Source organism: Syngnathus acus, chromosome 15, assembly GCF_901709675.1.
Source record: "Syngnathus acus chromosome 15, fSynAcu1.2, whole genome shotgun sequence".
In the NCBI taxonomy this organism is placed as follows: Eukaryota; Metazoa; Chordata; class Actinopteri; order Syngnathiformes; family Syngnathidae; genus Syngnathus; species Syngnathus acus.
Genome location: NC_051100.1, coordinates 8,244,326 through 8,270,698, shown reverse-complemented (window position 1 = coordinate 8,270,698; position 26,373 = coordinate 8,244,326). Strand labels below are relative to the sequence as shown.

Genomic DNA, 26,373 nt, shown 5'->3' with positions numbered 1-26,373 from the left:
GGACGGACAGATGATATGAAAGGGAGGGACGGAGGATGAGGGGAATGTAAGGATAAATGGAGTGGCAGGAGGGGGAGTCATCGAGATGAATGATGGCCGGAGTAAGAGTCACCAGTGTGCTGCTGCATGCATACACTGTGCCCTGCAGCACACACACACACCGTGTCTCAAACGTGACTCCCTTTCATTGAGTATGGTATAGGTTGGAGGGGTAGGGTGAGGGGGAGCAGCAGCAAGTAGGGAGGAGGGGAGAGGGAAGGCGGCGGTTGCTGATCACTGCAGTAGAGGAATTCCTCGTCTTGAATCAGGGGGTTGCCCCTCGCCGTAGCCCTCCTCTCGCTGTCTAGCTCTCACTGAATCCTGATAAGCTGGTCTCAACATCTCTTTTCTCTCATCTGCACTGCGCTTTACCTTACACTGCATTTTACTGTACTTCCGGACGGTTGTGATTGATGCAAAATTTGAGGTCTTGGTTTACAGTGAAGTTGTTCAAACATTCAGTTATTGGAGCTTGTATGTGTGGCACATAGAGACAAATCTAAATGATGCTTGGCATTATTTTTTTTTGGGCATTTCAGACAAAATAATTCACAATCTCCACTAAAAACAACCCTAACTTAAATCTTGACAGCTGAACTGAACACAAACCGACAAAGCAGTTTCCCTCAGAACGCATCAGAACAAAAACCGTGTTGAAGAATCATGTCGCTGACATAATTCCCATTTCATGATGCCCTTGCGGGGATTTGCAGCACTCTGTCATTTATCTGCACAATGGCTGTATCCATCTATGTGCTAATACGCTTTTCTGGGCGGCAACATCCTGGATAACATGGCCGATTTCCCAAAGTGATTGTTGAAATATTTCATACAGAATATACAAGAGCCCATGTTATTATCTATCGACGGGACGCTAGTGAAGCAAGCAGTGCTTATTCTTGCCATCGCTGGAAATGGAAATTGCTTTAATATTAATCCTATTTATCGGACACTACACTTTGCTGGTTAGAGTCCAAAGACAAGGACAGATTTACAATTAATCAAATGGATATGGGGTCAATTTCCCAGCAGCCGAGTCATTAGGTACTCTATCGTGTTAGCATCATCGAAAGTGCTAGAACCACGGTCAAGGTAGAGTTAACCGAGAGGTCACACCGTAAAGATATAAATGCGGAGTACACAGTACATCGCCTAAAATTAGCCGACACACACACTTCACAATTTTGAGAACAAATTCTGTGTGAATTGTAAGTTAAGAAAAAGCCAAACGGGGTTTATGAGCTATTAAATTAGAAAGGCAGTGTATCTACGGTCTCATGACTCTCATCACTCGTGAGAAGGAATGAAAGAAAACGAGACTCCCATTCATTAATCCAGTGAGGCAATGCAGAGTGTGTGTTGCTTTCCTCTGGTTGTTTCCAGATTTATTGCTCTTCCATATTACATTAAGGGACTGCTGAGTCTTATACTTTAAAATCTATTTTCAGTACACTTGCATTAGTACATAATTCACTATGTCTAAGAAATAAGCAAATGTTAACTAAATGAATGCAAGAAATAAACACAGGCCTTTTTGCAATAATAGGATGAACCACAGTTGTAGCTGTATGTATTTTTATTCAAGATTTCAAACCCGAATTCTGGAGAATATCCCATCTTTTCATACAATGGCTTCAGTTAGTTTACCCAAACGAAAGATTACAAAAGTGCTGCTTGTCAACTTATGCACGTTAAGAAGACTGCACAAGAATTTTAAATAAACATGAAAATATGAATTTATCCTGTATTGTATATATTGGCAGATCATTTCCATAATCCGGTGAATTTATACCAATTCAGAATAAAGTCAAAAACATAAAAACAAAATGCACATTTAAAAGTTAAAAAATGTCTCAATTCCAAATCTAAAATAAGAAACCGGTATTGCATTTAGCGTTAAAGATTGATTCAGTTCAGAAGCCAATGTTTTTCAGTTCCATTGTTTGAGATCTGATGAGTACAATGAGAACAATCATTTACTTCCGCTCAAGGGACCTTGCAGGCTAGACATGAATGCCGTAGGGTTAGAACGGAACAAAAAACAGAAACTAAACTAGATAAATCTGCTACCCAAAGATAAGACAACCACTCTGCACTTGCAAGAGACCAAAACGGAATTGTGTGTGAACGTTAACACAGTCGAATTTATGCAATAGAGAAAAAGCTGCGTCGTTGAAAGACAATGAAATCCCCGGTCCCGTTTTTCAGCACCACCATATTACACCATCTCCGCTCACACGTTGCACAAACTGTTACAAAGCATGGATTTAAGATGGTGACAACCTGATTTCTCTACTGCACTGCAGAGTTGACTGCGATTTGGCGAATTCGAACGTCAAAACAGCCACAGCTGTTACTGCACGCAATAAACGAATAGATTAGTTCCATCTTAATTTGGTAAATTGGCTTTCGGACCCTGAGTATGCTTTGATTAATTAATGTCTACTCAAGCTTTGCATAATCCACAGGATAAAACCCTAGCTGTACATTCATTTTATACCATTTGAGCAGGAATCATAAACATCACGGCCAGTCGCCCACCTCACAAGACTTCTCCGCGTCTTCCTGGGACCGGCAACGTGAGAACCAGCTGCATTATTAAACAGCAAAACAGGCTTCCACGCCTGAAACCGCCGCTGCATTGTGAGATCCTCTTTGCTTGAATAATGTGTTTACACAGTATACACAATATGCCTGCATATAGACGTGCGTGGGAGCAGGTGTTTATTTTACAGGCACGATATGACCCTTTTTGATCACTAATAGCAGATGGCACTTGCTGCTCATGTCCGTGATAATTGCATTGCGAGTCACGCAACTCTCAGCCCTTTTCCGAGCTACAGTGCCATAATGCACGGACGGACCAATGCCCCCCCCCCTCCGCACTTCTTCATTCGCTCTTTCATCAATGCCCCTCCAAGCTGAAGGATTTTCAAAGACATACGCCAATCCTGGCCTATACATAGACATCTCACACACTTGCTATTCCTTAGACTGGGTCCTTTATCTTAAGGTGATCCAACTCGGTTGCAGCTCACATAAAGCAAACCCCTGGCATCGGAATCAATGCAGCTGAAGAAGCACTTTCAGTCCAATAATGCATTCCGAATTCCTTTTTCCCACCATTATCAGGAGCTTGAGGGGTATGCATCTAGCTTTTCTGCCCACTCGACTTAATTAGGACTATAATTTGGTCCTTGTAAAGTACTAATATGTAATCTATATGTCCTGACCTAGATTGTGACCAACTTTAAATCGTCAAAAGTTGAGTATTGTTCAAACAGCTCCTGCCTGACTGCTCATCGCTTTGAGCATCTTTTGTGAGCAGCAATTTATTCAGCTGTTGCAGCTTGAGGCAACAAAGACTTTGTACAGAGGTTTACAAAAATGTTATGGTTTTGGAAAGTCTTCCAAATCTGGTCTCCCTCTGGGTGTGAGAAAACAGGCACCAAAAAATACAACTGTGTAAAACATTCATTTTGGGATTTGTCAGGGGACATCCATCATGGCTGTTATTAAAACTTACATTAGCATTAGGATATCACCAGTTTTCATCTGCAATGCTGACGGGTATATATGTCCTACTTTTCGCACTGCATCTCTGCCTTGCTTTCAAAACCTGATCCGATATTATTGACAAATAAAAGGAAATAAAATAGAAAAAAATGTAATTAATTGTAAGTGATAGGGTTGAGATCAAAATAATCTGTCAACCCTTGGAAGCCTGTAAAGGACATTGTTTTTTTCCACTATGTTGCTCTTCTGTATAATTGTGACAGACGCAAATTGGAGTGGTGTCCATGTGCATCAAAAATGATCCAAGGGGTGCTTGTTTCAACACTCTGGGTGCCACTTCCTCTTGTAGAAGCCAGCCACCGCGAACATTCACAGGCAGGAGAGGAGAAAACTAAATGACAGCAGGAACGTGCTAGCACGATGGTGTCAATCCAACAAAAGTCGGACAGGCCCGTGGTTCAGCAGTATGCGGAGCACGATGATTCAGATCTGTCCAACCAAAATTTGATTTGACCATGGCAAGAGAAATGCTGTAAGTTTGATCCATTTTGACAAAAGTACGAGATGTTAAGACACGTGGGAACTGTTTTTAATTGTGAACCTAATGCATAAGAATGCCGATGAGTTTCAGTGTGCCTCTGAGTGTGTGCAAGGCTGACTAGGCAGACTACAGTACAGCATCCCACTTAAGGCAATATATTTCTCCTGAGGCCGAAGCTGCTATTTATGAAGCAGAGCATTGGAATGTTCCTTTTGAGGAAACATTGACTGGATTGCTCTTCATGACAGCCTAGTTCCAACGCCACAAAATGCCTTGGCCATGACTGAGGCAATACAAGGCCTTTCTGTTACCGCACTGATCCTCCATGCAAGATAAGACAACTCAAGAGTTCAGCAATCAATCAGCCTCAGTAGATGTCTGATTACATCACTTTGTGCTCAATGGATAGAGAGAGAGCGCGAGAGACGCCTCGAAATCGGACTCCATGGAATTGCTGGCTGCTCTCTGCTTTCCCGGCTGTGTCAGCAGCTCGGTCCAAGTTTTACTTCGCTCCAGTCCACATGGACGTGGTATAGCAAGCAGCAAGAAATGTTGTAATTAACTGACATGGACTGGACCAGACACTGTGGAGGTGGCTGTGCATTTTTAATTTGGCACTTTCCCCATTGGAGGGATGGATGGTACAGATCTCACCACTCAGGTCGATGTGATACACATTATGTTACACTGCCAACAATAAAATACATTTGAGATGTGTAGAACTCAAATCGCAAAGAAATACCAGTCCAATTAGGATGGGACGGAATCCAAATTGCTTGCTAGTGGTATAGGGTGTGAAAAAGCGACGTGATTTTAAAACTACTGTTCATAGGTCAAATAAGATGACAAATGCTTTAATTGTTTATTACTATGGAAGATTATTATTTCCTTTTCTTGTTTTTTTATATAGAAGACATGCTACGTGTGACAACTTGCCAAGATGGATTCTGTAGGGCCTAAAATTGGCTGTTTATTTATCCTAATAGAAGCCTTTGGCGAGTGAATATAACTTAATAATACCAACACCAATTACAGTAAGGTTGCTTCAAGGTGCCAAAATCATCCACAAAAATAATAAGGTGCCCAAAGCAGATCTTATTCCTCAGCATCCAAGTCAAATGGAGAGGCAACAGGGAGCAGAAATAAGGCAGAGGAGGCGTGATCATTCACAGAAGCCGGGAATCGAGAAGACAAGTCACAACTTGAAGGAAATGTAAAAACATGTCCTGCATACTAATGCAGCCAAAGGAAATACTGAGTCAGTGAGATATGAAGACGATGACTTTGTTCTAAGGATTATAGAGACTCACTTGCTAAATTTGAGGTCATTTAGGGCACATAAAAGGAGCAACAATGGAGGACACACTGAACTGAGATTAGAGGAAAGGGACAAATTCAATAATAGACGTAGTTGAACTGTGGAGTTGGATCCGGCGCTAATCTCTATTGACTTCATTCGCCATTTTTCAGCCTTGTCAGTCCTCCTTGCCTCCTTCTGTGTGGTCTGTGTGCTGGGTTTTCTGTCAGTCCCAAAGCTGGGAAAGCTGGAACCAACACGTCACACTCACAGAAACAAAAAGGAGGCAATGAAATACTGTCCGAGACCCTTTTGCCGGCTGAAAATTGGACTGCTTGCTTATTTGACCGGTGCATCCATTCTCTTCCGGATAAGTTCCGCTGAACTGCTTAGTAGTGAAAGTATTTTTTTTTTTAACAACCTTCAAGGCTTGTACAGTATTAACTCCGTGACGTCAGTTCATTTTGCAAACCATCGCTGGAAAATATAAACAGAACTCAACAGATATGAACCAAATTACTAATCTAGAAACAAGAAACAGTCAATCAATAATGTCATTAGACATCACAATGGGATCTCGGCGTTACAGCCCACTGTAGGCGTTTCTAAGCAGTCAAGTGTTTGTTCCCATGTGACATGATGGAATAATCAATTTCATTTCAAACTCAATGCCTAGTAGAACAACATGGTCAAGGTGCAGTTTGGCTATGCAAGACTTACGGAGGTCATTTGGGAGCTTAAGATCAGGGGATGCTTTGAGAATAATTGTCAATTTTTGTCTATGTGAAGCCCTTTGAGACTGCTTGTGATTTAGGGCTATACAAATAAACTTGACTTGACTTGATTTAGATTGAGAGTAATATGACAAATATATTTTTTCATATTTCGCTGCTAACATTGACAAACAAAGAAAATTGAATTTTAGCTCATTCATTCCCCAAGAAAGCACTGTGCAGATTTATAGAAATGAACCTTCAGAGTCAGCAAGAAATTCCGATCAATCTGTTCTTCGGGATTTCACTGTCAACTCCCAATTTGAGCTGCACACACCGTGACACATAAATTGGTGTAAAAACAGCACCAGGCTGCACAAATAACAAACGGACCACTTTTGAGCAACACCTTTCTACCTAACAAGGACATACATTCGGTATTTTTATTTTTTTACATTTCAAAACATTGCACAAGTGTTTTATTAACATGCTGGGAAACACCTTCATCAAAATACCTCAAGGATTAAGAACATTAACACACTTTATGCACCCTATTATTTGTTTGGCTGAAATTAGGCCCGATGTCATGCAAAAGATTCATCCCGACATACGGCTGGGCTAATGGCATCTATCGATTTTGTCATTTCTAATAACGGATAATGTATTTTCCGATATCGATTCTCTGGAAAATTGTGTTCTGAATTCAACTAATGTTCAGGTTGACTAGCAGACTAAAATAAATGGGATTTTTTTGCTCTGACGTTCTACAAAAATATAAACAGGACTAACCCTTTAGTTTTGACAAAGCAAAACGTAACAAAGCTAAAAATGTCTACCCGTAGCGAAAGGCAGGGCTCTTACTCAAAAGCTAAATGAAATAAAAGTTAGGGTCTCAAATGAGAAATATTTGAAGACATTTATTTATGGCCCATCAAACCAAATGTCAGAGCACACGAAAGCAATACAAGACGAGTAGAAATGCACACTATAAACTTTGATAAGAAAATGGGGAGAGACATATGGTTCACTACTTGTGTTCTGAATGGCAAGTGCAATATATCAACCTAATGGCAACAAAATTCTTTTGCGACTGTCTTTAAAACACACATGCTTTGTAGAGGAAAACTGAAGCCATTGTTCTCTGCAACGAATTCGCTTACTCCTCCAAACAATGATGGACCCTGAAAGATTGGAAAACATTTGTTTGTGTGTATTTCCGAAAAATTATCTTCCTTACTACCAGGAATAAAAAGATCTCAAATCTCATGAGTCAATTTAAAAGAGCCTGTCAAACATTTACTTTGTTTGCCCAACCCACGCAACACCTTTTATGACTTCTATCAATTGCATTTCTCTCTTTGACGTCATCTATAGTCGGAATTATCAGACAAAAACCCAACAAGCTTCCTGGAGCCAAATACTTCCTCATTCAGCTTTCGCGCCTTCCGAGAACTGAGTCATGGATGGCTCAAAGAAGTCAGCGTGTGAATGGTTGTGTGCGTGTGTGTGTAGCCATCAACCAGTAAGTCTCACGGGAAACTGCAGTGAAATTGATGCATGCCAAGTAGCGACACGTGGATGGATGGATTGGGAACATCTGCCTTTGCCATGGGGAAGATAAGTGCTGATGCTGCAGTAATGGAGTGATGGAGAAGGATGATGATGGAATAGAAAGGGAGAAATAGCCAAAAAGGTGAAAACAATACAGGTGGTGTAACAGGCATAGCTAGAACTGACAATTTCAAGGTGAACTGACCTTCACTCGGGCTGATATATAATATTACAGCTTTGCTGATTGGCCCAACGCTCACAATAAGCCCTGGCAAGAAAAACACTCCCACCTGAACCTCCTGTGTCTCCTCCTTAAACAAACAGCTATCCCCTCTGGGGGCAATGTGTCAAGGGAGAGGCACACATTGGCGTTGATCCTCTCAATAAAATTTCTTTTTTTTTTTTTAAAAGTATAATGATTACAATCAAGTTGTTGTTGTTTTTTCTGAACCCCCAACTTCCAAAAAGAGTCAAATCAAATGAGAATGACATTCTAAATACACCTTAAAGTGTTCCAGGCACATGCCAGGGTGGTTGCCTAGGTGTCCTAAACATTTTTTGCAAAGAAAATAGCATTTCAACAAACATGATCCCAACTCTAGCCCAAACATGAAACACTGCTACATAGGAAACACTACAAAAGGGGGTATTAGGTTGTCGATTAATTGCTCTTCAAGAATTTAATCGAGCCTTGAAGCTATTAAAGTGAAATGAGGTGCATTACTTGGCTGCAACTAGTAAAAGTGTAATATTTTCAATCTTAAGTAGCTTGTGGCATGAAGAAGGGATGTCAACTAGGGCCTAAATTCAGAAGACATTTATCATTCAACCACAGCAATAACAATGTTCTTCAATAATTTCACCAATGACGTGTAAACAACACCTTATACCACCCATTCTCTGTTGTTTAACTTAGGCATAGCTTTGGTGATAAGGTTATTTTTTCCTATTACCCAGCAGGAGGAGAAAACCATTCCTCTGTTGTAATTTTCCAACCACACCTAATGCAGTTAAATGTAAACACATGCCGAGGGTAACATGCGCTCATTTGTCATTGTACAATCGCCCCAACCCCCCGTCCATTTTATTGGCCAATGAGACAAAATACACATGTGCCCCCACGACAAAAGCACATTCGCTCACTCCCACAAAGCCAACGTACACGCATGAGTAAGAGTTGCTGGGCTAATGCACGAAACAGAGCAAAACTGTAAACACTAAAGACACAAATATCCTGTTCTCATAAAATTTTGAAACTAGTTTGTGAACCTTATGTTGGTGAAAAACATGCCCTCTTGAACTTGAGTTGATTTTAGAATATCTGCTGTTCCTTAATTGTTAATTCATTGTCAAAACAGAAACATATTGGAAATAAGTATAATAATTGCTCTAAAACAGGGGTGTCAAACTTGTTTTTTTCACGGGCCGCATTGTAGTCATAGCTTCTTTCGGAGGGCCATTATGACTGTCAACCCAAATAAATGTATGAGCACCTCATATTATATACAGTAAAAGCTACAAAACAAACTGACAAATAACTTGTTTTCAAATCAGACGAGTAAAAACTGGTCAAATATTAAAAAAAACTGATATTAAAAGAGAAGACAATTTGCAATTCTAGTAATGACACACGAATTTGATGCACAATTTGTCTTTGCGGGTCACATTAAATGATGTGGCGGGCCGTATCTGGCCCCTGGGCCTTGAGTTTGACACCTGTGCTCTAAAAGAACATCAAATACAAACCTTAAAATGTTGCTTCAGCTGTCAGGATAGTCGTACCAGACTCGTACAAGACTTGGTAATGTCGAAATTGTGCCAATTTTTGTATTTCTGATTTTCATATTAAAAGCTATATGGAAAAATAAATAAATACTAACCTGCGGGGATAGGGCAGTGGGAGGCTGAGTGAAGATTGTAGAGTGGGCTGCTGACCGAAGGCCATGCGCTCTCCTGACAGTCTGGCGCGTGATTGGCGCAGACAGTACCTCCTGCTAAAAAGAAATAAGAAATAAATTAGCCAACATCTCTCATCATCAGCTCAAATTGGAAATAAAGTGGCTGTGATGTAGCAAAGTTAAACACCAGCAGGGTTTACAGTAGCTTCCTCAAAAGAGGATTAAAATAATGAAGCGTGAAAGTGGATGCTGTTCGCGTCCCTCTTCTCGTCGTAGACTACAGTGGTTGACTTTTTGCTGCAATTTAAATACGTCGTGGTTGCAAAAGTCTGTGCAATATGTTAGCAAGCAACCCATCTGTGTGTATTTCCATTATTCAAACTCAGAGTTTAAAGTAAATATACTCAGTTACCAAACTGAATGAAAGACCTCTCATAACTATTACTATTATATACCCGTGTCTGCGTTTTGTCTTTTTATTCCCTAGAGGTCTGATGACAAATCAATTTGGTGCAACATTGCAACCTCTAAAGTCTAATGTCTGAGGAATGGATGATTTCTATTTCCACGATTTGCTCGGGGATGAGGTCGACCAGCATCCCGGAACGGAATGTGTTTGACCTTAGAAGAATGATAAACAGCAGCAATCACTTTTAAAAACTTTGCCGGTACATTTTAAGGGCATGTTATATCAAATTTGTCAGTAAAGTAACACATAGACTGTGCAGTACATAACAGGTTCAGACTTTATCCCTAATAAACTGAATAACACTGAATGAAATGAAAGGACTACAGCTACTTCGGAACTTGTTGTGCTCCACACAGTGACAATGATGCAATGTACAAGAAATGAAAATTCCCTAAAGAAAAGAACAAATGTTCACAATAAATAATCTCTCTCACTAATGTAATGCTGCACTGGGGGGGGAAAAAGCTACAGATTGCAGTTTTTAAGAATATTTTTAATTGAGGGTATTCATCTGTAGACTTGCAATAAAGACAGTTGCTTATTTGTGTGAATACAAATCTAAAATAAGAATGCTGCACCTTATCCGATCCATGAGTGATTTCAGTGCAGGCAATATTCAGTCAACCATAAAAGGCTTTACACATAAAATATTCAAGAGTAAGAATGTTAAGGTAAAGTGAATCTCATTTTTTGCACAGTTCATCAAGTCCTTATTAGTTGCAGAGGACTGACATTTGCTGGAAAAGACCTCAAGAAAAAAGGTGCCTTGTGACACATTGGTCCACTAGTTCAATTATATTCTGGTATGAATAAAGACAAAACCCTTTGTAATCCATATTAATGATCACAGTACAGTATTGAGTTCAGTATAAAAAAAGACCAGGCTGGACCAATATTAAGACCACTGTAAAGCGGGATATCTGGAGATACCATGGGGATGACAAATGTCCTTATTGCAACTCAATGTACCATTAAAATTCTTCAAAAGTCTTCATGGGTTTCATGGCCAGCTCATGGTTGTATTTATGGTTCACGACGGATAGCTATTCACACGAGCTTTCCGAGTTCACCTTAATTCACTATTGGTAATCATACAAAGGCAGTTGGCACAGATTGTCATCACATATGTAACTGCATTGATTAAAAAAATCCTTGCAAAAAGCTAAAACAAGTTATTGTTATATTGAACCAAGACTATACTCACAGCTAAAGTGCAGCAAGTCACAGTGCATAGGCAAATGTGACTTTATTGTTAGAAAATCCATCATACATTCAACGGTTCAATTCCGCTGAAGTTGGAACACTGGTGAGAATCGATGATTGTTTGCCTTGCCAATGACTTGAAGCAGAGACTATGAGGTAGCCAGTTAATGGAAGCTTTTCGATTATAAATCACAAATGTGTTAGCAGGACTTGGAAAATAAACTCCAGCAACTTCCTTTGACCCGGGCTACTAGACAATTCAATGCATGGCCGCTCTACCAGGACACCACACTCAAGCTCACCATTAAGATAAGCAGTGACCCTTGGTACTATGATCAAGTGTTGCTGCAGGATTATTGCTTCTTGCTTATCTATTTTAGGTCAGGCATCCTGCATCAACGCTCACATGGGGCGTGCCTTCAAACCTCCAGTGACTAACAACAGTGACTATGAACAAGACACGAGACTCTCTTCTAGTTAAATCCTATGAAGGAACAACTTATTAACACGAGAATGTCACTGTGGTTCAAGCAATGCAATAAAATTAGCGACTGCTTTCTTCCCAAGTGTGGAATACAACATATGAAATGTGTGTGTGGGGGGTATTAAGTATGACCTATCTGCACCATCAGGCTTGTGGGCCACGGAGAGGAGGACCAATCTATTTCTGGACATTTGATCGTCAGAGAAGACAGCAGCTGTTCTCTTTAGATACCTGCTCTACAACAAACCAAGTGGAATCATACAGCTATCCATACACGTACAAAAAACACGCCCCAGTCTCTTGACCCGAGAGAACCAGTAGATTCGCTTTTCTTCTTATGTGGAACCAACAAGGTCTGAACATTTCCTCCCGGAGTGGTAAGTCAACTGCAAGGTTTAAGGATAGGACAATGTCCTCAAAGTCACTGTCAGTGGTTCTGTCCACAGACTGAAGTTTAGGATTTAGATTTTCAATTCAAAGACTTGTACTGATGCATTTGTTTCCAAGTGACTTTACCCAAATTCCAAGTTGTATGTCCCAAAAGATTTGACTGAAACTTGTAATTTCTTAGGTGGTTAGATTAGACTTTGGTTCAGCTCAGCAGCACATACACTATTAAAATTTTACATTGTGAAAGGTTTTGAGGTGATAGACAGTTGTCGCTAGAGAGAATAAAAAGGAATGGAGTTTACACAATATCCCTCAAACAAACCTTTTAGTATTTATTTTTTTTAATAGACAGTCACATACCAAAGTCAAGATACATGGAATGCTGAGATGGAAAGCAGACCAAGGTTTACAATCCTAACAGTGGTGAGTTGAACTGAACCATACCGGCATGGTGGAAAAGGGGCTGCAGAGAACATGCCATAAGAGTCAAACACTTGTCGGAGCCTGACATCTATTTGTGGTAGACAACAGCAGATCATATAAGGCTAGTAGAGGTAGAAGCTTCTGAGAGTATCATTCACTCATTCATTGATCTACTGTATCGCTCATTCCCACGAGGGTTGCGGGCGTACCAGAGCCTATCGCAAAAGTCTTAGGGTGGTAGACAGGGGACACCCTGAACTGGTCGAGAGTAATTGCAGACAACTTAACAGGAATGGTATTGCTTCCTAGTTAAGCAATCACAAAGAGCAACCAAGTTTGTAGAAGGAAGCCTTTATCATATTCTCTTGTCCTCATTTTCTCAAATGCACGTACTTACTACTGACAAAGGTTTGACATTAGTCTGCAATTTCAGCATTACTGCAAAGGCTCTTGGTGATAATGCAGAAGAAATATTACCTGCATGATAAATGTGCTTTCTTATCCAACCATCTCTCTTTTTCCTATCTTTCAGTTCTTTCAGTTATTACTCATTCACCATCCCTACACTTGTAAGGGAAAAGCAGTTAGCCTGCTGGAGAAGAGGAAAGATGGCTGGCAGGCCAAAGGCAATCACACAGACCAGAGAGAAGAGAATTAAGGGAGGATGACAGAAGTGGGGAAAGGAAGAGAAAAATGGTATTTCCAGCACATTAAGCACTTAGAGTAAAACTAGACAAAAGAGGCTGGGTGACTGACTGTTGAGTCACCGCAAGCCAATGATGACATTTGGAGCGGAGGAGAATTGATCCGGTCCGAGGGGTTTCCCTCGAAATTTACTGAAGACAAGAAGCCACTCAAGAAAACAAAACATGTACACCAAGGGGGTCTGAAGGACACAAGTTGAATTTTCACCCAAATGAAAAGCTAATCAACTTTAGTTCATTGAGAAGTGCATGCAGTAGGCGGGCACACCAGTTGCCCATCCCAGATGTAGAACATAAACTATTCTAGAAATATGGAAAGATCTTGGACAAATCAAGTTGGAAAAGGGACCACATATCCAACCAGACAGAAGGGGAGATGGGTGCATCATCAGTATCGGGCTTCACAAGTTATCACCCAACAAACATGGAGACACTCACCCACGCACATGTGTGATGTAATCACAACTTTCATGCATACGCACAAAGAAGAATCGGGGTCATGGATGCGAGCGTGCAGGGAAGAGGCTGGCAGCTTAGCATCACTCGCTGCAGTGCTGATAAATGGGCACACTCCAGACTGCTTTCATTGATAATGGAAAAGAGTAACTTATGAGGATTCTGGCCAGGTGTGTGATGAACAAAAGAAAAATAACAGAAGCAAGCAGACAAAAAACAGCCCTTGTGCCGTTCAATCATTTCCCAATGTATTCATTATGGTGTCATCGGAATACATCCTTATCAAATCATAAAGTTGGAAAGGACAATTTACCCAAAAGTAACAAAACAAACTCCTCCGACTGAATTCCGTGCAGTACCGTGTTGATTTTAAATGGGGCTCCTCGGGGCTTTTAAGGAAGGATCAGCTCAATATGAAAAAGGGAAGGACAGCAACTATTTAGAAAAGACCTGGGAGGCATCTAAAAACATTGCAAGGAATTTGCAGTGTGTTTAATTTCATACAAAAGGCACCAACACACCCCTCCGGCCACCCGAATGAAGCTGAAGATCATCAGAATGCAAAAGTGTAGATTTGAGGGGAAGGCACACAAAAGGAAACAAGTGAAGACATAATAGAATGAGTTATACAGATGGGTTATAAATTGTGGCTTCATACAGGTCTGCTGCAAATGTTTTTACAAAGCACCCATCCTCAACATCACCTGCCGACTGCCACCGCCACAGTTCATCGCCAAGGTCGTTTGAATATATCCACAGTGCATGAAATCAGCTCTCAACATTCTCTGGATCTACATCGGTCTAATTCGACATATGAAAGACTTGTGTTGACTCAAAATATTCTGCATTTATGTTGTTGATATGTTAACCATCTACTCCCGAGGGTTTGTGGAGTAAGCATATGTACGTAAGTATGACACGATGAATCTGTGTTCTAACTTAAGTTGACCACATAAATCTCATTTTATTGCTTTTTCTCTGCTGAGCTGACATATTATGTTGGATGGCTCCCTTCGGAATAAGATTCAATTCAGAAGACATATCTACTCACGTTCACATTCACTGAATGTACCATCGCACCCACCGTGGCAACCAGCCCGGCCGGCATTACAAAATGTTTACCAACCTTTGAATTGAGATTATAGATAATAATCAAACAATTATGACAGATCTAAGTGGTTGTAGACGGCAGATGTGCAATAAGCTGGCCATAATCAATTAACTTTGGCATATCTACTGTAGACATGTTTATTGAAAGAGATACGGCAAGAAGATGTTGCGAAAGGGGATAATGAATTGGGCGACCTCTATTTCACTATAGTGGTGTTCCTATAGTAGTTACCTTGGCAACAACAGCACAGCAGCTTAAAAAGCCCATAACACATTTATGAATCATATTTCAAAATGAACCTATGTTTTAGTCAAGCAGAAAGACGCAGTTCGTAGCCTTTCAATAAAAACAAAATCCTGGCACGCCACATTTGAAATATGGCCTCAGGCTGACAATGCAAAAGCATTGAAATGAAGCCGGAATCCTCCCATGGAAAGTCCATGCCCCTTTCATTTAATCCTTCCATTGCCTCGGCTTTGTTCATCAAGTTCATATGCAGGTTGGGTTATCCCAAGGGTTGCCTCCTTAAGACCAAATCCAGTAAGGGCTCAAGCAGTAACTGCAGATTTGCTTTAATGATAGGTTATAACACAGAGTGCTGGTATTCTGCCAACCAGTTGTTTTTTTAGCAAGATGACGGTTGTTGATACATGGTCAACATTTAATTTTCCCATCTAGAAAAAATTGAAAACAAAACAAATGGGTGTTGGATTCTCTCAAAAGACTAAATGTCCCACGTAATCCACAAATAACAGCAGTGTTTCCATACCCATAAATAGAGCCTCTGCACCACCAATGGAACACAATGCTATTTTAAATTGTTATGGCATGTGCTCAGAAACAAAAGATTCTCACGTGTAACTCATGATTCTAGACAGACCAGTTGTGTCCCGTCTGCCTTTTTCTTACCTTACCTAAGTGAGGAACAAGAGTGTAAAAGAAGAAATATATTGTACGCTGATTAAATAGCCTTTATTAGTCATACAATTAGGAAATCTGCATTGTTTCAGAAGCAGTGGTGGTTGCAAGAAAAAGATCTAAAAAGATATAGCAAGTAAGGAGGACACAAATGTAGGCCACCCATTCATTCTAGACACAACATCTATGAACCTGTACACGGTGCAGAGCCAATAATGCAACAACCTTTGAAATGAATCTGAGATGTGCTGAATAGCCAAAGGGAGGGAACGAGCCCAAATCATTTTTATTATGTGTGATAGCAAGTTAAAGACATGACCTTCAGGGTTTTATTCATGTGTTTGGTGAAATTTCCCCAAATCACAGTGGTATTTATTTATTCTAGACTACAAGGACTGGGATGACTCAGACCTTTAAAATCACAAGACCAGGCTTTCAAATTAATTGTTTGATTTTTTAGAAGATTCTTTTAGAACTTTTTTGAATCCTGCCCTAAATGCATTATTAAAGCAGAAGCTAAACACTGTCTCCATGGTAATTCTCTAGCAGAAGTGTCCTCCAACATCTACTGCATCCTATTTATAGACGAGTGGATGACTGGTTAGTTGGCAAAGGATGAGTAACACCGGAGTGAAACTGGAAACATTTCTGAAACCTCTGCGTGTCATTTGTCTTGCATCTTTGCTTTCTAACAAAAGACTTTGAACAAGCAGAAAAATCACTAGAGTTAGTACAAAGAGCAGGTTCAATGTGTCTGAAACGTGACGGGCTTGAAAGCTCTGAGGCAGTGGAACACATTCAAGATATGCACATTCAGTGAAACCACTGATGACAAACAACCTTGACGTCGTACAAATCAATGAATACACGACAAGCAGTAGTTCTGGGAGGGCCACTCAATCTTTCCTACACGAAAGGCTTGAGATGGAACCCTGCATCCATTCATCCATCCAGCCATTTTCTGAACCAATTTACTCAACCAAAATCAAGGAGCAAAAGAAGACCCATATATTTACCATCTTGGTGTCATATTAGATCCATCATCAACAATGGATTACAGTTGCGGGGCTATTTACATAAGCAATTCCGTGACTGGCCAGCCTCCTAAAGGTGCCTTTGAGTAGAGGGACAGGATTGTATCCATCATATCATCCCGTTAGACCCACTTGACTTTCATATGACACAAGACAAGAAGGAACATTTTAGTCCAAATAAAGGTATGGCACTTGATGCCAAGGTTAGGCCACATACTTAGTCATTTAGAAATCACTTTCATTTTAGTTATTAAAGCCAAAGTCCACAACAAATAACACTTTTTCAGAATTAGCTACCAAACAGTTTTTTGCTTGCTGATTTTTGTCATATTATTAATGCAAAATGACTTGCAAAAAAAAAAAAGCCTCCAGTCATTCGAAGTAACACTTCTAATTTTCTAACTAAACTCATGTAATGTTGACTTGATGGGTATTCTCATTAAAAGCAGTGTAGTTTGTTAAATACACTTTTCAACGAACTATTGTCTGAGTTTTAAATTACACTCCTGTAGCTGTCCTGCATCACAACGTAAAACTGATCTGTATTACTCATATTGTTATGCACAAACTGAACATTAGACTCAAGTTACAGTACAAAAAGAGTGAATAAACGCATGTGGTAGTGCTATAAGCAACCAAAAAGAGAGCATGGAGATCAACAATTAAAAAATAAAATTCATTTAAAAATTAACAGTTTGGTAGACACTGAGAATGAACAAAAAGTATTAGAGTCGGACAATAAGTAAGCAACTAAATGCTTCGGGAGGTCTGCCGAAAAGAGTAGTGCGTCATTATCCGAATGCAAAATGTATCTCCTGTGTCTGCCCTGCATGGCAATACTCCAGCATGTGTAATTACAGTGTAAACAAAGCAGGCGATGCAATTCCAGTTCCCTGAGCCTTCATGTACCCCCAGAATGTGCTCAGAGACTCATTTGTTGCAGTTAAGACTCGGTACTTGACTCCTGCCAACATCTCTCACAAATACAAATGGATAATTTCAGGATTAAAAGAGGGAGAAAGGCCACGGCAGTTATGAAGTTTACTGGATGATCCATTTGTCTCTGCCGTAAAAAATAAAAAAAACGAATGTGTATCTTGCGGTATGTTTACTAATTTAATGTCGTAATTCTTTCACACTCTACTGCTTGCTTAATCTGTTCAGGGTGGCGGGGTGAGATGGAGCCCATTTCAACTGACCCAGATCGTCAATCCTGAGTCATATGCAGACAATCACTCGTAAACATTAACACCCCAAGTCTTGACTGTGACGCACCATCGTGCCACCCTAATTTATTACAGTCATTGTTCAAAGGTGGTACTCAAGAATCTTTTTCAACAATGGATGGAGAGGCCAAAAAAGTACCTTACGTTTCTAAACGTTAGTGTGATCCACGGTAAAACAATGCTATGCTAGTCTATCTGTATTCTATATCTCAATCTGCTTAATTTGCATTGATCAGGGATTGATGACTACTATTCATCTGCTTAAGTTCCATTTTAATAGCCGTGTTTAATCTTCACGCTCATTTAATTGCTCCAGCCACAAGTACAGAGTAGTAATAAAGCTCCCAAGTGATGGCTGCAACTAACATGTGCCAACTGCTCAAGAGTTGAATAGGGGGGACCCAGACAAAAAGGAAACAACCAACCAACAAACAGCAGGCCACTTTGCAACATGCATTTCTAAGAAACTGTGGAGAAAGAATCTTCTCAAGTGGAAAGAAACATGGACTCCCATTAACCATGATGCCCTCAACACAAGAGTGATGTCACATTCATCCAGTTTAACTGCGACCGGCAAAGCCCTCATTAACATGGTAACGGAACACCGTGAGGTCGTACCCAGCAGGGAAAGTCTGTATGATGACAGTTTAGCAACAGAGTAGCCTGATCTGTCCTGTGCACATTGGAGCAGACACCTGATCTTATGCTCAAATAAATCAGACAATAGTTGCTGTTTGTAATGCAGCAATAAAAGAAGGGTGGAGGGGAAAGAATAAAAATAGGCCAGTTTTTCCTGCTTAGCTGGATGTGGCTGTGGTGACTATTTAAAAAAATAATAATAATAAAATTGCAGTATTACATTGCAGTTTCCAGGAGGGCTGGGTGATATATCGTCATCGAATTGATACCTAGATATCACCATTCAAGATGTTAAGCACTGTCGTTCATATATCTTAAATACCTTTCAGGTTTTGTCTTTTACGATGTTTTTATTGTATACTGCACAAGTCAGCCATCAGAAAGAATCTCCTCTACCAGATAGATACTCAATCAATACTGTGGTTTGTTGTTTCATTATACATGTCTGAAAGCAGAAATAAAGCTTTTACATTAAAGTTGCATGTAGTGGCCAGCTCCACAATGGAAAAAAAGATTTTCCTGGTTGCATGCTGCATTTAGTTACTATGGTGCTGCCAGCCTATTTTCTTCTTGAGCGAAAGAGGTGAGCTTGAGGGCGAGGGAATCCTCTGTCATTACCAGGCCTATTTCATACGTCGCAGCAAGACATTAAAAAGCGCCTCACTGTTAACAAGATGATGATTTTCCGCTGTTGCCAATTAATCGTTGATGCGTCTTCTCTCTCTGTCCTGCGCTGATATGAGTCTCCCTTTTTAGTACTGTTATAATTATTCATCTGCCTCTTTCAACTCACATCGTATTGTTTTCAATTCAGCAAATCTGTGAAAAATAGAGGCAAAGGCTCACAGAATGGGTTTCAGCATGTATAATACCTAATAATGTATAATAATATTTACAATACCATTTAATCTTGTGTTAATGTGTCCTTATGTCACTGCCTAGCTGTTTTACTGGAAGGTGTGAGATACACAATGGAGTTAAGTGGACAAACAATCAGCAGTCAGTGAAACACTACTTTTTAATTGAAATTCATGGTTCTACAACTACTTTAAGATCTATGACATAACTAATACCAAAACTGAAATAAGAGGTATCATTTTGGACCACGTTGGGAAAAGAACGTTATAAACACACACCTCTCTGGTGGTTACTATATTTTGCCTCAACTGATTCAAGACGTGATTACTCTCTAAGACAAGACCAAGATCAAACATTTTGGTTCTCCAAGTTCTCAGTGTTCTCGATCCTGGCAACATCACCTCTACTCTGCTGCTTGCATTAATTTGAACCTGCATAAACAAGGGTACAAACAATCAATACTTGGTGAAGGAGAGGTCAAGTCGAGCCTTGCTATCCATAATTAGCTGCATAAATTAGACAGTCTTCATGTTTTTGGAGGGCAGATCGCTATCGATCTGACCCATATAGGAAGCATACTAGGTGGAGGAATTTAAAGAAAGAAAGCACAAACGTTGTGGGTCAATAGCCACTATTTCGAATTCATTACTTATGTTTGCTTGCACCTTAAAGTAAAACCACTAACAAGTGATCTTAGCTACTGTGCCACAATTTCAAGGAAATAAACATATGAAGAGAATCACATTCTGGAAATGTGTTCTGCTTTCACAGTAATGCGCTTCGTCTCGTATTAGACGACTCGAAAGTGAAGGTGATGACCTTCGTCTCCAAACAGAAACCTCACCTGTCCTCCTGGCAGCGGACACAGCGCCAGCTCGCTGTCCTCGAGATGCGGGGTGACCAAGCGGTGCTCCCATCCATCACCACATTACACACATTGCCCGAGTTTAATGTCCTTTGCAGACTTGAATAGAGCTACACATGGCCACCCTGAAACCCGGGCAGCTAATTAGTCAATGACAAGAGTTGAGGGTTCACCAGTTATTTACCACCTCGAGGGTGTAATCCCTTCCAGTATGTTAATGAGGACCTCGCCAATCACCATAGCCTCATCCATGACTGCACCAACCTCGGCACTATGAAGAGTAGATTTTTGTGGCAGGAGGCCATGCAGTCACTGCAGGATCCGCCTGACAAGAGGTTTGAGAATGAATGATATTGCACTGTGCATTCTGATGAGGCAGCAGGAAGAGAGTGCGAGAAAGAGAGAGAGAGCACTTTCTGCATTTCTGCAAGTGCCTATCAATGAAGAAATCCAGGCCAGGACTGTCAGGCAACAGACAAACAGCTGGTGAGGGTGACAAAAGGTACATACTTATATTTACAACACGCACATTGGGGAAGGACTGAGAAAATGTACAGATGAAAGTCATGAGAAAAAAGGTCAAGAGAAATGCAGTTCGATGCTCAATATCGTCTTGTGTCCCACGACACCGTATACCGTATTTTCCGCACTATAAGGCGCACCTAAAAACCTCCAATTTTCTCAAAAGCCGACAGTGCGCCTTATAATCAGGTGCGCCTTATATATGGACAAAGTTTTAAAATGGGCCATTCATTGAAGGTGCGCCTTATAATCCGGTGCGCCTTATACTGCGGAAAATACGGTACTCTATTGAGGATTTTCTCTGAACTTGTCGTAATATTTTTTGTCGTATGGGAAGGATATCAAGACTGAAAATTTGGCCATATCCCCCAGCCCAACTTGATACCATCAATTTTAAGTAGAAGTATCTGCACAGAGAAAAAAAACATGCAGTGAAGCAGATCAACTCAAGCGTAATTATTTAATTAAAAAAAAAAAAGTAGACCGCCCAGTCTCATCTAGATGAGGCAGATTTGTTGAACAAATAAAAAAACACTCTAAAGCACTCCAAATTGGAGAGCAGAGTGCTTGCCAGAACTCCGGCACACCACACAAATTATAGAAGTCCACGCTTGCTGGGCTTTTGCACCTCAGTGGACAGGAAGGAAGTGTGTCAGAGGCAGAGGGCGTCATGTCCAAAATGTCAAGAAATATTTGGTATTTTGTTCAGAGTGCGAATAAACGCCTAACAACATACATGTCAGCAAACGCAGGGACTAACTTTCATCATAAAGTTCATTTCACTTTTCTTGATGTGATAGTACGGTTAAGAGACTTCTTCAATATGACGGTTAATGTCTACCACACATTCTTTACTCTCATCTAGCATGTATGCGTAAAAGTATAAACATTAAATGTATATGTGCTACTGTAAAACAAAGAATATAAAACTGCAGTAACAAGGCTTTCTTTAAGCGAGGCTTCTCCCATGATGAACAAAACAAACACAAAGGGCTCATTGCGCTTGTCAAACGTAACATTTTATTGCTCGACAGTATCCTCAAGAAATCTGTCAATTAAAATTAAATGCTTTTGTGCCGAGAAACAAGGCTAACAGCTGCAGCGTGAACTGACATGGCCGGCTGGAGACACAACAATATCTGTCTGCTCTCTACTTCCTTCCTATCTGGCTTTGCAGCCCGCTGTGGAAACTTCAATCCAAAACAGTTGAAGGCAGAGCATCATTAATCATCATCATTTCTATAAACTTGTCAATATCAGCTACATCAACTATCAGTTCTTATTTTGGCAAAACAGTAACGGAAATATATGCAATATTCTCTCGGTTATGTTACAGAACTTGGTCAAGATTCTACAGATGACCCAACAGGACCTTACAGACATAGAAATCTGAAAAATGGAATCAGGTCTTTTGTGAAGAACATTATCGTGCGCTGGTTATTGCAGCACATTATGTAATAGGATAAAACAATTATGCATACTGGTTGATTTAAGAACACAATCATCGCTCTATTATCATAATTGTTAAAAAATAGGGCTTCAATATTTGTTATTTTAATGTATTTAATGCTGTAACGTTGTGATGGCCTGAATCGAAATACCAACATACGAGTGCCATCATCGAAAAAAATCTTTATTAAATGATGAATTACATTTGACCAAATTTGTTTTCAACTGTAGTAAAGAAACAAGTCCGTTACGAGTAAATGACATTAATGGGGTCTTCGGAGTCAAGCTTAAAACCCCTAACAAACAAATAACGTCGTTAGATAGCTTGAGCACAGACAAACGTTTGCTTTCTAATTAGTGCAATGAACAAATGTCTTCTTCTGAAGACCAATGAAATGATGAAGACATGAAATCATACGTTAGACCTCACACTGAGCGTCAAGGGTAAGATCGCAGCCAAGCGACAACTTCTGACAACAGCTTTGTCACTCATTTAAGCGAATCGTCTCCTCCCAGACGATCGCCACTCTCTTATCACACTAATCAGGATAACTTCAGTCCTAAGTCAGTGAAGGCAGCATAGATAAATGAGTTTACTCCTACGTTGATTGGATTATATAGCAGAAGATGCTTGACCTGATGGCCCCAACCACAAGCTGATGAGCTTAATGAACACAAGAGCGTTAATAGCAAAATCAGAAAATGAGCTACCTGATGAGCAAAAATATATTTTTACCTTCACCAATAATCTGTCAACCATATGTGCTGTATGATAACTTCAGAATATATAGATTCATACTATTAATATTCAACTGGCGTTTTATTCTATGTAGTTTTACAAGGATGGCTTACCCCAATGATTCAACTCCCGAGACTCATTTAAGGGGAGCTGCATTTATATGACAGAAGACTCAATAGTAATCTGGTAGAGGTTAAATATGAGTCTCAAGGGTCCAGAGGCTGCTTTGCATTTATAAGGAGATGAAATGCTGCAACCACACCAAAAAGTGTCTTTTTTTGATTTGTGTCTGTCCCACTTGCAAAACAACGACGACGCTGGATGCATAAAGGAAAAAAACTAAGCGACCCAAGGCAGGAGCTTTATAGACAGAGTTTTGAAACTGAGTTCTACTGCTGCAACGAGAGACTCATAAAAGTCCACTGGATCAGCAGCAGGGATGCTTGCACTGTATGACCGGCAAGTAAATCTGAGCAGATGAAGATATACGTATTTCAAGTGTAGTACTACTCTCATCTTGATTACACTTTGTAAAAGAGAATGTAAAGAAATTCTCTTTTATTAAGTTTCATCATATTTTCATATTCATGCTATTCATAAAAAGCATGCATTGGGGGGGGGGCTTTAATGGATTCATTGCATGTCAGAAAATTTAAATGGGGACATCTTGATTACTGATCACGTTACTCGACAAGTCAAGCTGTACCGTTTTAGTATGAGGCAGGATTATGTGTGAGGACGGGTTAAAAGCAAACAGAGGTATAGAAAGCATTGCGTGGGCTTCCTCATTCTTCAGTCCAGGTGGCAGATCTGTTCCCTCATTGGGTCCCTGTGGCTGTAAAAGCTTTGAGCAAAGCTTCACCATATAGGAACACGATGAGCAACTACTGCATTGTAGGCCAACAGTTTAAAGTCAAATCTGCACCCGCCTGCAGGAAAACACACGGATCTCCCAGATGAATGGGGAAACACCCGCAGGGAGGGGAAAGCCAGCGGGCAAGCTGTCTGACATCATCCACGCCTGCATGTCTCATGTTTAATGTCTGTGTTTATGTTCATGTCAATTCAAGGCACACAAGTGGCTTTTGAGGATTTCTGCAGCCATTGATGGTACTGCAGTAGAAACTACACACATCCCACTCGCACGCTGCAGTTTCACATAGAAGGAAAGAGAAGGAGGTTGCCCCGCTGAAGATCACAAGCTCAACATTTATGACAGACTCACCCAACACCCTTCAAGAAATGACACGTGGACACAGACACTCCCACACGAGCAAATAAATCAACAAAGTTGACGGATTATGACGGCAGGTAATGGGCTAGTTTTGTAGTGAGCGGCCGGGGCAGCGCCAGATGATGGTCTTCATCAGCAGACGCTTCAAACAACTGCAATGCCTCCTTGTCAAAGCTCCACGTCCCACTCTGCGTGGAAATACACTAACTCGCAGGCGACAGCAGATCGAGACGCATTTCCTGTCTCGTAATGAATCCAACCGTTTACGCAATCTTAAAACAAGAGCAGTGCAGGAAACCTAAAGGCTAGTTAGCGCTACTTCCGTAGCAAACCCAACCGGCCGACGCCGTGCGCTTCGCTCCGGGCAGCCAGTTCCTCCGCGTCCCTCTCACCCACTCCCCCCCTTTCTCTCTCGAACACGTCCTGGGACTTACCGATCTTGCGTGCTGCTGGTGCCGCGGGGAAGGAGCGATGAGTGCGGGGAGGCTGCCGGCCGCCGCTCCACCGTTTCGGGACAACAGCAAGACTGATCTGCACACTTTCGCAGCCATCTCTGAAGTGAAATCTCGCCGTGGAAGGAGACTGCTGCGGGCGGACCGAGACGCACCAAAGGGAAGAGGGAGGGAGGGAGGGTGGCGGAGGAGGAGGAGGAGGAGGAAGGGGTGCTAGTGGTGGGCGGGTTTGCGGGGCCGGTGTGCGTACGCCACGGCAAAATAATTTGCATGAACCTTGAAGCAGAAACTCTATTGTAATCCCTAATTACTGCTTTGACTTTGGGGATAAAGAATGATAATTATTCACAAATTTGTGGTGGTAAAATAATGCTGGTGAACATATATATAAATCAATCAGCTTTTACAATTATAGCTAATCTTCAAGACCTCTGTTCTAAGGTCAGGGTCACACAGGTCATGTTTGAAGGCTCTGCTAAACAGCCTTTTTTATTTAAATGTTTAGGCATTGTTTCTTTCAATGCAAGAACCGGATGATTGGGAAATGCAGCTAAACTACAAAAAACAAGTTTGACTGGGAGGAACTGATAAGCCAATTAACTCCCTGGAACATGAACTGGAACATACGGTGTTCAGCAATGCAGAGGTAGCAATGCAACAGTATGCTCTCCACGTAATATAAGATCAGAGTGTACAGAAAAGTTCTATGCAACATGCAGAAATGATACACACTGTTTAATTTGGGAGAGTTTTTATAGATTTTGGTGCTGCTGTTTTGGGTAGCAGAGCCAAGGAGCGTCATGTGGGGTGTTAGCACATTAGCCCTGTAAAGACAAGTGATATATGAGCTAAAGGCCTCATTTAGTTAATAAGTGTCTAGCAGACCCTCCTTGGTGCAATGTGATCTGATCTTTGACCAAGGGGTTTCATCTGCCACACCTGTTAAAGGAAAAAAAAAAAGATGACAAAAGTACCTGTTGAATGATTGATATAGAATATAAAAGGAATGTTCTTATGACTTTTGCCCTTTTGTACTAGCAACTGTGTGTATTATTTTGTCACTGCATCATTAGGCTATCAGGATTTATTCTGGGGATTGGCGGCAATGCTAGAGCCCCATCAAGACACTCGTGTGTCGCAGCTCCAAATGAAGATTATCCAAAATTATAATTATTAAATATGTAATATAAGAGTCTCATCCAAAGGTACTGGAACAGCAAATGTTTTTGTTGTATACTGAAGTCATTTGGGCCTCAGCTCAAAAGATGAGACAAAAGTTTACACGTCTAGTTGTTCTGACCACTTTCCCGTGCTTTATAGTCAATTACATGTGAATTATACAAAACACTATCAGGACTCTTTTGAATGACTAAAGGAAATTAATGATACCAAATGGTATACAATTGTTCATAGATTTTTTAAAATAAATTTTACCTCAACAGTTGTGTACCGTACTACCTACACGTTGTTTATTCCATCCAAACACATTGAAATAAAGCCCATGAAGGTTCAAATGCATTTTCAGGCATGAATGAACTGCCACACAATTCATACATGCTGTTTTTAATCAGCATGGCAAACTACATAAAAACATTGTTTGCTTTTTGTCTTGTGAACACAAAGACTCGGGCCCGCCACATGG

At 40.6% G+C, this 26,373-nt stretch overlaps 1 protein-coding gene and 1 long non-coding RNA gene across 5 annotated transcripts in view; one reads left to right on the top strand and one right to left on the bottom strand.

Moving 5' to 3' along the window:
* mcu (mitochondrial calcium uniporter) overlaps positions 1-24,918 on the bottom strand; it is a 35,716-nt gene extending 10,798 nt beyond the window's left edge. For 2 of the 4 annotated variants that reach the window (XM_037271782.1, XM_037271780.1), the window contains exons 1-2: positions 24,714-24,918; positions 9,538-9,651 (exon numbers count right to left, since the gene is read on the bottom strand). In XM_037271782.1, coding sequence (XP_037127677.1) covers positions 9,538-9,651; positions 24,714-24,830 — 231 coding nt within the window. In that variant the 5' untranslated portion in view covers positions 24,831-24,918. The remainder of the gene's footprint in view (positions 1-9,537; positions 9,652-24,713) is intronic. The other 2 variants (XM_037271783.1, XM_037271781.1) reach the window with 1 other exon arrangement.
* LOC119134794 lies at positions 11,688-16,031 on the top strand. Its single transcript, XR_005100398.1, has 2 exons — positions 11,688-12,088; positions 13,057-16,031. It is a non-coding gene; the product is annotated as an uncharacterized LOC119134794 (long non-coding RNA).
* Positions 24,919-26,373: the final 1,455 nt, after the last annotated feature.